At 40.9% G+C, this 14197-nt stretch overlaps 2 protein-coding genes across 3 annotated transcripts in view; one reads left to right on the forward strand and one right to left on the reverse strand.

The window, feature by feature from the left end:
* SLC26A1 (solute carrier family 26 member 1) overlaps window positions 1-6854 on the forward strand; it is a 29361-nt gene extending 22507 nt beyond the window's left edge. Inside the window, exons 3-4 of the mRNA XM_042454117.1 lie at window positions 1906-2540; window positions 5171-6854. Of these exons, the coding sequence (XP_042310051.1) occupies window positions 1929-2540; window positions 5171-6673 (2115 nt within the window). The 5' untranslated portion in view covers window positions 1906-1928 and the 3' untranslated portion in view covers window positions 6674-6854. The remainder of the gene's footprint in view (window positions 1-1905; window positions 2541-5170) is intronic.
* IDUA (alpha-L-iduronidase) overlaps window positions 1-14197 on the reverse strand; it is a 68555-nt gene that overhangs the window by 48345 nt on the left and 6013 nt on the right. The gene's annotated exons all lie outside the window — the stretch shown is intronic.

Raw genomic sequence — 14197 nt, forward strand, 5'->3', positions numbered from 1 at the left:
TTACATGGCCCAGTCATGATTTGAACCCTGTTCTCCAAAGTCCTAGTCCAACACTCAAACCACTACACCTGGCTCTAATACTTAGTAATAAATATATGATTGACTTCCTGCTAGGTTTTTATATCTTTGATTGTAAAAGATTTAATTTGAAGGATTGCTATTTGTAACATATAGAAAAGATGATGTGTTTTCTTGAATGAGAGGTATTGATGGATCTTTAATTAGTTTAATATGGTTTAATAACTGCTGAAGAGAAGATAAGAGGTCACTGTTATCTTTTCTAGATTCTTCTTTTCTTTTCTTTTTCTGTTATTTATATTTGCTTTTTCTTCTCATTCTTTTCTATTTTTCTTTGCATATTTGATGCTGTTATTCTGTTTTTATGTATCTGGAAAACTTTAAATAACATTTGGAAAATAAAAATAAAAATGAGTCTTAAACACTGGGACTTAATTGCAAAGGAGACTTACAGTCAAATGAGATCTAAGTATCTAGGAGTTAATGCACTTCACAAGTATCTTGATTTTGTTAATTTACTTAAGTAACATGACTTCTAAGGAAGTCTATTACTGCGACGTTAATGTAATTTTACAGTGGTGCCCTCTGCTGATACAAATATTTAACTTTCTATTTCAACTGTCCATGGCAAGCTTTTGCTCATAACATGCCAATAAATTCTTCACAGTGTTTTGTTGTAAAAAAAAACAATGTAAGCGAATGGGCAGATTATAGCATGGGTTTTTAGGCCCTGCTCTTACATAATTGGTACACAGAATTCATTTGTATTTTCTGCAAAGGAATTTTTAAAATATTTTTTCAAGTTAGCCAGAATTGTTTGATAGAGCAAGGTATCAAGAGATTAAATAAAAATAACAACAGATTTTTTTAAAAAACAGTCTAGGTTTTAGAGCATGGAAATGTTATTCTTTAGACTATGGTCCAAAACACACTGCAGAAGTTGGAGAGACCACTTTAACTGCCCTGGCTCAATGTTAGGAAATTCTGGAAACTGGAGTTTTGTGAGACATTTAGCCTCCTCTGTCAGTGAGTTCTGGTGCCACAATAAACTACAATTCCCAAGATTCCCTAGCACTAAGCCAGGACAGTTAAAGCAGTCTCAAACTGAATTATTTCTGACTGCAGTGTGTTTTGGACCTATGATTTCTATAGTCCTGGAGGTTTCTGGGAGCTGTTGATGTTGTGGTGCGCATTCTAGTCATTTCCAACTAATGGCAACCCTAAGGCAAACCCACCACAGGGTTTTCTTGGTAAGATTTCTTTGCCTTTGCCTCTCCTCTGAGGATGAGAATGAGCACGTCTTCTTGATTATATCACCATCACCACCTCCTTTCCTTCTGTTAAAGTTGGCTCCCAGGCTTGCAACTCAACTTGACTTGAAAGTATTTTGCAAGAACCTGAGACTCAACTTGAGACTTGAAGGCAGGGACTTGAGACTTGACTTAAGACTTGGTGTAAAAGACTTGAATATGTCACTGCTCCAGTAGTTCCCCTGTACCTCCAGAATATATTTTGATGGTGTACAGGATATTGGGGAGGAATGTTTTCCTTTCTACTAGTGAAAGTAGTTCTATCAACAAAAACTAGCTTGAGCTCCCATACAAAATACAGTAATCCCTCTGTATCCATGTTTTTTTATCCACGGATTCAACCGCCCACAGCTTCAAAAATAATATAAATTCCAAAAGCAAACCTTGTTTTTGCCATTTTATATTAGGGGCACCATTTCACTATGCCATTGTATTTAATGGGATTTGAGCATCCACAGATTTTGGTATCCTTGGCAGGTCCCAGAATCAACTCTCAGTGGATACTAAGGTCCCATTGTACACACAAAAGCAGCATCAAGATCAAACCAATTCAAATGTTAATCTCTTCCCATTTTAGGAACTGATTAAGACAGAGTGAGAATGGAAAAGGAAAAGGAAACTGAGACAACCAGATTGGAAAATGGATCCCTTCTCCAATTCTATATGGAAAGAAAAACTCCAACCAAGATCAACAAAACAGCAGCAATCAAAAGTCAGCTGAGGAAAAACTGTTCCTGCACCAGGGAAAGAATGAAAAAAACAGTCGTGGACTTTTTCCCTGTTTTACAATGGCTTCCCAAATACAAGTGCAAAGAGTATATTTGGGGGGACATTATGTCAGGCCTGGTCATCGGAATCATTTTAGTACCCCAAGCAATAGCGTACTCTCTGCTAGCAGGCCTGAAGCCAATTTATAGTCTTTACACATCTTTCTTTGCCAACATTATCTACTTTCTCATGGGCACCTCTCGACATGTATCTGTTGGCATTTTCAGTTTATTAAGCTTAATGGTTGGACAAGTTGTTGATAGAGAACTGCTGCTGGCTGGGTTTGACCCCAATGATGATCCTCTGGAGAGCACTGGTGGCAGAGATCCGTTGAATGTCACAGTTCACAATTTTACTCTTGGCAGCATGAGCATGGAATGTGGGAAAGAATGCTATGCCATTGGGGTAGCTACAGCACTGACCTTTTTGGCTGGAGTTTATCAGGTAATATCTTCCTCTACCACTTTCCAATATTTATGTAAAAATGTGAAATTTCATGTAAAATGGTTTATATCCTACTTTTGAGAAAGACGTTTCTCCAGTCACTCATCAAAATCAGTAGGACAACAATAAAATTTACAACTTAAACCAACCAAATACAGTTGACCTTTGTATCCACAGTGGTTATATTCTGGACCCCCCCCCCATGGATGCCAAAAACTGTGGGACCTCAAGTCCCTTTGATTTTAATAGTGGTGCAGCTGCATACACATGATGCCATGCACATGCTCCATGGAGCAGGGCAACCTGCAGATGCTCAAATCCACAAATGGCAAGTCCCAGTTGGGGTGAGCCAACTGTATCAGAAACAGTAGCCTTGAATTCCAAGAAGAAATGTTCATTAAAAGGCTGCGAGAATAAGTCCACTCCCTGTATTATGAATGAATAGCTGCTTGCACCACAGGGGGTTTCTTTTCGTACATCACCTCTACAGGTGTCTTCCTCCAGAACACAAACACACACCCTGAGTATATTTGGTGCAGCACATGGAATAGGGAATATGTTTTGACAGCAGCATCAGTTCTACTGCTGAACAGATACAACTGGATAAAACCCGGGAAGTTTAGAACCTACTGTATATACTCATGTATAAGTCTACAAATTTTAGTCAAAAAATTGACTGAAAAAACATGGGTCAATGTAAGTGCTGTTAAATATTCTTATTTTAAAAGGGAACCATTCTCAGGTAAAAAGCAAGAGCATAATCTGTCCTGGAAGCACCAACCCCCTCTACTTTCTCATCCACCCAGCTTTTAGGGTGAGCCCAAACAGTTAGGCCTGCTGGAATTTTGTCACTTCTTTGGCATTGTTTTCCTTTGCTTCATCCTTTAGATCAGTGATTCCCAAACTTTGCTCCTCCAGATGTTTTTGACTTCAGGTCCTAGGATTCTTGATTGGTTGGGGCTTCTGAGAGTTGAAGTCCAAAACACCTGGAGCACCAAAGTTTGAGAACCACTGCTTTAGATCCTTTGTTACATACCCCTAAGTTTTACCCTCGACTTATCCATGGGTCATATCAAAATCGATAATTTTGGTCCCGAAACCTGCCCTTGACTTATACATCAGGTTGACTTATAATCAAGTCTGTATGGTAATGAAAGTGAGGAGTGAGATTTGTCAGAAAGGAACTACCCAGAAAGGAAATTCAACTTAATCTAATCAGATTTAAATTGAGAAGGAACTAAGATAAAACAATTAGTAATCTTAGCATTTCAGTAAGGAATGAGGCAAGGATAAGAAATAATAAAAAGGGCAGCCAAGTGGGGAAGTTATAAACTTTATACACATGTAAATTAACCAAAGTGGGGTTCCCTCTTCCTCACTTTGCCTCATGGTCTCTTCTGATATTTGCTGGAGATAACACAGGGTAAGAAGCCTATTTTATCCCTAATGCTAGAGATAACTGTAGAATGGATTTAGCCTGTACAAGCAAAGCCTATCCCAACATGACATCAAATACTGGGAGCTGGAGTCATCATCCAATAAATCTGAATGGTTATGATTCGGGCCAGATGGACAGTGCATAAATACATGACAGTGGCTGCTGGTAATTTTAGCTATATGCTGCCTTCAACATCAGATACATGCTCTTTCTAACTAGCAATCACTGGGAAACAAAAATGGGAGAGTACTGTTCCACTTGTGTCCTGCTTGTGAGCTTTCCAAGGCTTCCTTTTTGACCACTGTGGGAACAAAATACTGTACAAGACAGGTCTTTAGTTTGATTTAGCACACCTCTTCTTTTAACCTCCTATCATCTGGCAGGCCTCAAAGGACAACAAGGTAAAGGACAACAAGGGACAAATGTGGATAAATCCAGTTATACACACATAGGCCTGTTACAGACTGCCAAAATAAAGCTGCTTCGGGTCTCTTTGGAGGTATGCTGTTTAAATGATGCATGCATCCTAAGAATCCAGAAGCTGCGCCAAAGCTGCACTCCAGTGCTTAGGAATGGAGTGTGGCTTTGGCGCGACCTCCGGTCTCTTAGGACCCATGCATCATTTAAATAGCATACCTCCAAAGAGAGCCAAAGCAGCTTTATTTTGGCAGCCTGTAACAGGCCATAGTTAGTTACTTGGTTGAATGGCAGGACATTTCTCAGAGGGAGAAGGAAAGAACTGCTGTATCTTGTTTGTTTGTTTGTTTTAAAAGAAAGACACTGTAGAAATACAGTGGGCCTTTGGTATCCACTGAGGTTCTACAGAATCCTGAGATTTGTAGTTTTATGAGGAACCAGCACTCTTAGGCAGAGAAGGCTGAAGACTTTGTAAAATTACAATCCCCAGGATTCCATAGGATGGAGCTACATCACTTAAGGTGGTGTCAAATTGCATTATTTCTACAGTGTACATGCACCCTCAGATGTGTGTAAGCAATCACACAATCTTCTATAGATTTTTATGGTGCTAATAAACTGGAAGAGCTCCAGTGCATCTTTATTTAGTGTACAATATTTGGTGGAGAGAGAAGAAATTCTAAGAAGGCACAAAGGTAGAAATCATCTTCTGTTGTTAACCAGTGCACTACAGTATTGTGTTTCCCCTTCCCACTTGTTCTTATTTTTCTTGCAGGTTCTAATGGGAATCTTCCATCTGGGCTTTGTGTCAATGTATCTTTCAGAGCCAGTACTAGATGGCTTTGCAACTGGTGCTTCTGTAGCCATTTTAACAGCTCAGGTTAAGTATCTTGTTGGAATAAAAATTCCTCGGGCCCAGGGATATGGTGTATTAATCACCACCTGGGTTAACGTTTTCCGCAACATTTCTCAAACTAATCTCTGTGATGTGATCACAAGCATGATCTGCATCGCTGTGTTGGTCACTTCCAAGGAACTTGGAGACAGATATAAGCACAAACTCAAGGTTCCTCTTCCCACAGAACTGGTAGTGATTGTGATGGCTACACTGGTTTCCCATTATGGGCAGCTAAAGGAAAGGTACGGTTCCAGTGTCTCAGGTGAAATCCCCACTGGATTTATTCCTCCACAGGTGCCTAGCTTGAGCCTCATGCAGAGAGTTGCCGTCGATGCACTCCCTCTTGCCATTGTTGGCTTTGCTTTCACAGTTTCACTCTCAGAAATGTTTGCCAAGAAGTACGCCTACACTGTCAAGGCCAATCAGGAAATGTTTGCCATTGGCTTTTGTAACATCATTCCAGCTTTCTTCCACTGCTTTGCCACCAGCGCAGCTCTGGCAAAGAGCCTGGTCAAAGCATCAACGGGGTGCCAAACCCAGGTGTCCAGCCTCGTGAGTGCAATTGTGGTGCTGCTGGTGCTGCTTTTCTTTGCCCCTCTCTTTTTCAGCTTGCAGAAATGCGTGCTGGCATGCATCATCATTGTGAGCCTCCGAGGAGCCCTACGGAAATTCAAAGACATTCCCCAACGCTACCGCCTAGACAAAGTGGATGCGCTGGTGTGGTGCGTTACCATGCTCTCATCTGCCTTGATCAGCACTGAAATGGGACTTCTGGTTGGGGTTGCATTTTCTGTCCTGTGCATTATTGGCCGCACACAGCGCCCCCATGCTGCCTTACTAGGACAAATTGGGAACACTGTCTTCTATGAAGACGACGAGGAGTACAAAAACCTTCTGCCTGTTCCAGATGTCAAAATCTTCCGGTTTGAAGCACCTCTTTATTATGCAAATAAAGATTTTTTCCTCAAGTGCCTCCACAAGAAGACAGGGCTGGACCCTGCCATGGAAATGGCCAGGAGGAAAAAGGCCAAGAAGAAAGGGCAACCAAGCATGGAGAGGGGACTTGGACAAGGAGATACTGCTTTATCCTTGGTTGCTAAACACAGAGACATTCAGGCTGTCATCATTGACTGCTCTTCCATTCCATTTTTGGACACGGCAGGTGTAAGTGCATTAAAAGAAACATTCAAAGACCATGCAGAACTGAAAGTCACGGTTCTTCTGGCTTGCTGCAATTCTTGCGTGACAGCTTCTCTGGAAAGAGGGGGCTACTCAGCCAATGCAAGCAAAGACATGCATGAACTGGTGTTTCACAGCATACACAGTGCTGTCCAATTTGTAAGGGAGAGGAAGACTACTGCCGATGACTCAGCTGTGTAGCCCAAGGTCTCACATTGTATCCTCAATAACTGGCAGTTTTGGGGATTTTGCATTCAATGAATTTATGCTGACATTTTTTTAAAATACTCAAGATTTGGGAACCTACTTGAAACCCAATAGATAACATGGGACCTCATTCCTTAAAAAAACTTTTTATAGATACACAGTAGTATAAATATAACATGAGAAATTTTAATCTTAAAATCTAGGTCAGGTGAATTGTACAGTACACATGGATTCAGTTTAGATATAATATGATACCACTGCTGAATGTTATAAAAATGTGCCATGACATGCCTGAGGCTAGTGTCCTCCTTGTTCCTCTCCTCCACCCTTTTTTGCATGCAGAGTACAGGGACTAAAAGCTTCTCTCTTCATTTTTGAACAAATCCCAGTTTCCTGGTAATTCCAAACTCTAGGAAACTGTTGTTTATTCTGTGTACAGTTTGCACAAACAAATTCAAATCAGAATGTAGATTTTAATTTGTTAATTCACCACAACTCATTATTCTGCTGCTACATTATTCTTTCAGGTTATATCGGATGCAGGCTATGTTGTTCCTGTTCTCTTTTGAATTGATAAAATGAATATCAGGTGCCTTTAAAAAAAATCAGGGCCTGGGTCCTTGGATTTTTCTCTTCTTCAAGATATCATTCATGTAAGCAATTGTGTTTAAAAGGTCCACTTGTAAGTCTGTTCCCTGCTTCTGTTTTGAGGACAATCAGCTCCTGAGAGATCTTGTCAAAACGGTCAGGCTTTATAGATAAAGGGTTGTCGTTATTCTGTGTCTTCAAGTTATTCCCAACTTGTGAAGTCGAAGGCTTTCATGGCCAGAATCCATAGTTTTTTTAGGGTTTTTCGGGCTATGTAGCCATAGAATCATAGAATCGTAGAGTTGGGAGAGACCACAAGGGCCATCTAGTCCAACCCCCCCTGCCATGCAGGAACTCTCAATCAAAGACCTCTAGGGAAGGAGACTCCACTATACTCCAAGGGAGTGTGTTCCACTGTCTAACAGCCCTTACTGTCAGGAAGTTCCTCCTAATGTTGAGGTGGAATCTCTTTTCCTGTAGCTTGCATCCATTGTTCCGGGTCCTGTTCTCTGGAGCAGCAGAAAACAAGCTTGCTCCCTCCTCAATATGACATCCCTTCAAATATTTAAACAAGGCTATTAGCCTTCTCTTTTCCAGTCTAAACATCCCCAGCTCCCTAAGTCATTCCTCATAGGTCATGGTTTCCAGACCCTTCACCATTTTAGTCACCCTCCTTTGGACACACTCCAGTTTCTCAACATCCTTTTTGAATTGTGGTGCCCAGAACTGGACACAGTATTCCAGGTGGGGCCTGACCAAAGCAGAATAGAGTGGCATTATACTTCTATTGATGCAGCCTAAAATCGTATTGGCCTTTTTAGCTGCTGCATCACGCTGTTCACTCATGTTCAATTTGTGGTCTACTTAGACTCCCAGATCCCTTTCACATGTAGTTTCATTCAGCCAGGTGCCCCCCCCCCCCATCCTATACCTGTGTATTTCATTTTTCCACCCTAAGTGCAGTACCTTACATTTCTCTGTGTTGAATTTCATTTTGTTAGCTTTGGCCCAGCTTTCTAGTCTATTCAGGTAATTTTGGATTTTGATCCAGTCCTCTGGGGTGTTTGCTACTCCTCCTAATCTGGTGTCATCTGTAAATTTGATAAGTGCCCCCAATTCTGTCATCCAAGTCATTGATAAAGGTGTTGAAATTGCACTGGGCCCAGGACAGAACCCTGTGGGACCCCACTGGTCACTTCTCTCCAGGATAAAAAGGAGCCATTGTTGAGCACCCTCTGAAGATGCCAGCCACAGATGCTGGCAAAACATCAGGAATAAACTCTTCTAGAACATGGCCACATAGCCTGAAAAACCCTCAACAAATTATTCTCAACTCATGGTAACCCTAAAGCTACCTTAGCATAGGATTTTCTTGGCAGAATTTTTTCAGAGGTAGTTTGCCCTTGCCTTCCTCTGAGGCCGAGAAAGTGTGATTTGCCCAATGTCAACTACAGTCAGCCCTTCTTATACACGGATTTTTTATACACGGATTCAAGCATACACGGTTTGAAAATGTTCCAAAAAAGTATAAATTTACCTTGATGTTCCACTTTTTATTAGGGACACCATTTTGCTATGTCATTATACTTAATGGGACTTGAGCATACACGGATTTTGTTATACATGGGGGATCTTGGAACCAAACCCCAGCGTATAACAAGGGCCCACTGTAGTAGGTTTCTGTGGCTGAGCAGGGATTTGAACACTAGTCTTGAGTCATAGTCCAATTCTCAAACCACTATACCGTGCTGGCTCTCCTATCAACTGAAGTAAATAGCTTCACTTGCTTATTATGACTACCCTCTGTTAGCTTCAGAACCTTATAGAAAATATTCTTTTGAAATGTACATTTTATTAAGTGCCTCTTCAAGCTCAGCTAAATGCCCAGGCATTTAGATGGCAGAGACAAAAATCCAAACAATGCTCACCCTGCTGTGGTGTGCACCCATAGAATAAAAGGAGCTAACTGAATTATTACCACATTAGTTCCCTTGGTTTTACCGATGCAATGTATTCCAACTAGCACAACTGAAGCACAGTAAAACAGTAGGCCTTTGTATGCATACTAGGAGTGAAGCAAGGATTTTACTCTGTAAAAAAGAAGAAGCACGTAGATCTAGTTTAATAGATTATGTCCCACCCTACTGAGAACTTCTAAAAATACTATGACTTAATTATAGTGTTAATCCCAATTAGAACAGACCCACAGAATCAATGGAATTTATGAAAGTGATGATTTAGCAAGTTCTTCTTGATTTAGTGAGTCTACTCTAGATGGGACTAATAATTCAATTTTGACCAATACTGGGAAGAAAGAGACTTCATTTCGCCAATATTTTCTACTGTTCAGCTATCTAAAATTCTAGAGAAATCATTTCAATGCAAACAGACTCACAGAAAGATAATATTACATCAGTAATAAGGTCTTCATTAACAGCAAGTCCTACTTCACACTTTGTTTTGAATGCAAGGAATGAACTCTGAAGTAGGTATAGTTATAATTTGAAGATGCCTCTAAGCATGTGCAAAGTGCCTTTGTCCTCATTACTGAGTGTTGTTGTTTCCAACTTATGGCAGCTACAAAGCCAAACTATCATGGGGTTTTCCGGGGCTGGGACTGGGTAATTCGCTCAAGGTAACCAGTGGGTTTCCATGGCTGAGCGGGAAATTGAACCCTGATCTCCAAAGTTGTAGTTCAATGCTCAAACCACTACACACTGCAGCCTAAACCACTACACACTGCAGCCTAATCCCACACATTTAAGATAAAGAAACAAGGCACATGGTACAGTTTGAACTCTATTACCTCTTTGTAGGAACGTGATAGTGATTTGAGTGTTGGACTACAACAGGACTATAACTCTGGAGACCAGGATTCAAATTCCTGCTAAACCATGAAAACCACTGGATGTCCTTGGGCAAGTCACACTCTCTTAGCCTCAGAGGATGGCAATGGCAAACCCCATCTGAAGAAATCTGCCAAGAAAACTCCATGATAGGTTTGTCTTAGGCACTGCTCTTCTTAGTAGTATTATGGCCCTTTAACTCAAATCAAAAGCTCCAAACAGCTGCTTGTCTCCTGCTTCTCCCAATCCTCTTTTGCAGGCTCTTTTTGTAAGTGTGTGAGGGGCTTCATATCACTGCTGAACCATTGTATTGCATCCTCTACCCAATTCCACCCCCAACTATCACCTCATAAGTACAAATTCAGTTGAAGTAGACACACAGAAAGAAAGTGTTCCGAGTCTGGTTCATTTCCCCTTGTAACCATGTTCCCAAATGAAGATGGGGAAGCTTTGTTTTGGGAGTTCAATCTCAGAGTAACTCTTCACTGCATCTGTAAACTGTCCATCCCATAAACCAGTGACGTAGCCAGGATTTTAGGAAGGGGGGGGGGGGGGGCCAGACGGAGGGCCCCCATTATAATGGTGGTGGTGTCCGGGGGCGCAGCAGCACACACCCTCCATTTTTCTAGGGGAGGGGGGGGGGGCCGGGCCCCAAAGACCCCCCCCCCCGGCTACGTCTCTGCATAAACTAATGAAATGCTAATGAAATGACAACAGAATTCCTAGTGGATCTGGTATCTAAGCTACATGTTTCACTCAGGGATAGGAAGCATGTGCCCCCCAAGATACTCTTGGACTTCATTTTCATTCAGGTCTTAACAGCATGACCCCTGAGGAGGTGCCATGGGTGTAGGACCTCAACACCTGGAGGGCCACAGATTCCTCAGCCCTGTTCTTGCTATTGATTTAGGAACTATAAGAGGCTTTAACTAGTGTTCCATGTAGCTTTTAATGACCTCTTCAAAAATATAAATTTTATAAAACAATCAGAAGGAGTTTCCAAAGTGTCCACCAACTTGTAAGTGATGAGCAGGTCTTTTATTCTGGAGGACTCACTTTAATCCTTTGTTATCTTTTGCTTAGTGCCACGGTGGGCTTTTAAGGGTACCAGGAACAGTGAGTAGTCTTCCTTCTTGTATCTTCCTCCCAAGCTCAGTGAGAAGTCACGGGCAATCCCTGCTTACCCATCTCCAGAGCCTGGAAGAAGGAGATGCATGGGTGCTACCAGGAGCATCCAAAATTTGTGGACTTCTGTCAGTCTGTAGATGTGTGTTCTCTCTGCCTCATTCAAATTACTGAAAAGTCTCAAGGCAAGGCCAGATTGAGGCCATCAAATTGTACCCAAATTCAAAACTGGGATGTGTTGTCTCCAAGCCAGGGTCACCAAGATCATATAAGATACCGGCAAAAATTGGAAAAGTTACTTTTTAGAGTGTAGTGTTCAAAAATCCTAGCCAGCAGAGCTAAAGACATCATGCTAGCTGGAGGTTTGGAAAGCCACAGTCCAAATAAGTAACTTTTCCAGGGTCTGCCTGGAGATATGAGATAAGTCTGAAAGGCAGCTAGAAAAAAATCACTGCTTTGTTGATCATGCAAAGACAAAACTCCAAGCTCTGTCTAATATATATCTCACTTGGCCAGTCATAAAGCCTGATGTGGCACATTATTCCCTTCTATGCTAGACAAGAAACAGGATCTAAAGAACACAGAATCTCAAGCAGTTCACTATTTTGCAGTGTCTGCTAGGAGAGCAGGACACTGCCTTCCCACCGAAGTATCATTAGAGGCATATCATGAGGAAGCTTTATATTTTCTTTCAAAATGGTGACTATCGATATGGCAATGTACAAAATTCAGTGCCTTTTGTTCAATGGATATACAGTACTACCATCCTGTTCCTGAGTATGTGTAGGTGAGTAATCTTCTCTTTGGAATATGAAGATCTCAGAGCATGATCTTAAGCAAAACGCTGTAAGCGTCATTGTGGAGATGTGCTTTTCATCTACATCTAAAACAAATTAAAAGAAGATGAAACCTTAAACATATTCTTTTTTTCCTCTTTACAACATTTGTATTAGGAATTTTTAAAGTACATTAAAAATTACAGAAAAAGAAAAAATTACAAGAAAAAAAGAAAAAGAAAATTAAAAAACGACTTCTGATCTTCCTTTCAGGTTATATAAGCCTATAGTTATTTATACCTCTCTATCTAAAAATTATAGTGATTCTTTTCCGTCAGTAACTTGTTATTTCTAATCATCAAACCCCGAAATTACCAATTCATTTTGTTTTTATTCATAAAAAGTCCATGGGAAGTTTCAGATGTTAAAAAAATACGCCACTAACAACAATGCTCTAATCAGATCAGACAATTTGTCCACTTCTACTAATTTGATCAGCTTCCACAGCCATTCCTCCATAGAGGGCAGTATTGAATTTTTCCAACTTTTCACATATAACGATCTTGCTGCTGTAATCATATATTAAATTAATCTTCCATGGTTCTTTTCAAATGTACATCCATCATTCCAAAAGTGGAATGTTTCCATTTTATTTAATATTATTTTCTGAAATCCTACATCTCAAATCCCTTTACTGATTCTAAGCAATTTATTTAACACCTTGTAACAACCTTGTACATCATTTTCTAGAAATTAATTTTATCAAAAATCCTCTTTAAAATCATGAAATAATACAAATCTCAATCCCTTTGAGCACATATTTTCCCATTAATCCAGCTCTCCATTAGGGTCAAAAAAATTAATTCATTTTACCATACATTCTTTAACTTGTTCTTCACTTTGTAGTTAGCTCTTAGCTTTCCCCTCTGTCTTACAAGCTTGAACAGAACACATCCCCTTGCACTTGCTTAAGTAATACATCAGTTTTTAAAGCAGGTATTGTCTGATACTGAAACATCATTCTGGGTAAAATATTATTTTTCATCACAGAAACCCTGACCACCAGTAACAAATTTAGTTTCTCCTATCCTAATGTGTCTTTCTCAATTCCACTCTATATCTTAACATTTTTATTTTTTTGCAACATACAAAACACATTCATCTTAATCATATAATAATCAACTTTCTTCTCAGTTTTAAAAGCAATTCCATTCACCCACTCATCCTGACCTGCTTACTATATTCTTGTTTTCCATTAACACACAGCCTGCCAACAAACCAGAATCTATTAACAATGCCAAATTATCCAAATCTTTTTCCATCCCCTTATTTATAAATTCAATTTCCAAAATTTCTACTTTATAATCACTTTGTTTTGCAACCTCAACTAATTGCTTTAGTAATTCTTTAAATTCTTTGAACCTTGAACTAAGTTTTGCTTAGGTCTTATAGATTCAGGCCCATGACCTTCCTGATTGTGTCTATCCATCTGGAGTGTAGTCCTCCTCTCTTTCTTCTACCTTTCCTAGCCTTATTGCCTTTTCTAATGAGTCATGCCTTTTCATGATGTGGCCAAAGTACAACAGCCTCAATTTGATAATTGAAGGTGTGGTACACATGGCGCTAATACGCCGTGCTGGTGCCGTACTAAGTTTAAGGGACCGCTTGGCAACTGCATGGGCCCTAACCCTAGTACGGTGTGGAGCCATAACAATGGCAGTGCCCCGTGTATAACGGGCACCACCATTGTGAAGTGATGTATGCATAGCGTCTGCATGTCATGCCGCGTCTGTGATGTCATGAGTGCACATCCGCCCTGCGGGTTCTTTTTCCTCTGCTAGGAAGCCGCACGGTTTGGCGGCTACGGCTTCCCTGCAGAGGAGAAACAGACGCTGGCAGGCCTCCCTTTTTGGGAGGTCTGTATCACACTCACGGCGTGAAACAAACCGCCCTGAAAGGGTGGGCTGGAGGCGACCGGTTTTCCTCCGGAGGGATGCCGCAGCATCCAAACTGTGCAGCATTCCTCTGTCCCAAAAAGAACCTGGAAAAACCAGGTTCTTCTTTGGACACTGCACAGGCGTCATGAGTGTGCCATTGGTGCACTCATGATGTAAGTGATGCACAGCGACATCCATCTGCTCTGCGTCACTTATGTCACGATGGCGGCCCCCGTATGGACAGGA

This window comes from Sceloporus undulatus, chromosome 2 (genome assembly GCF_019175285.1).
Source record: "Sceloporus undulatus isolate JIND9_A2432 ecotype Alabama chromosome 2, SceUnd_v1.1, whole genome shotgun sequence".
Taxonomy (NCBI): Eukaryota; Metazoa; Chordata; class Lepidosauria; order Squamata; family Phrynosomatidae; genus Sceloporus; species Sceloporus undulatus.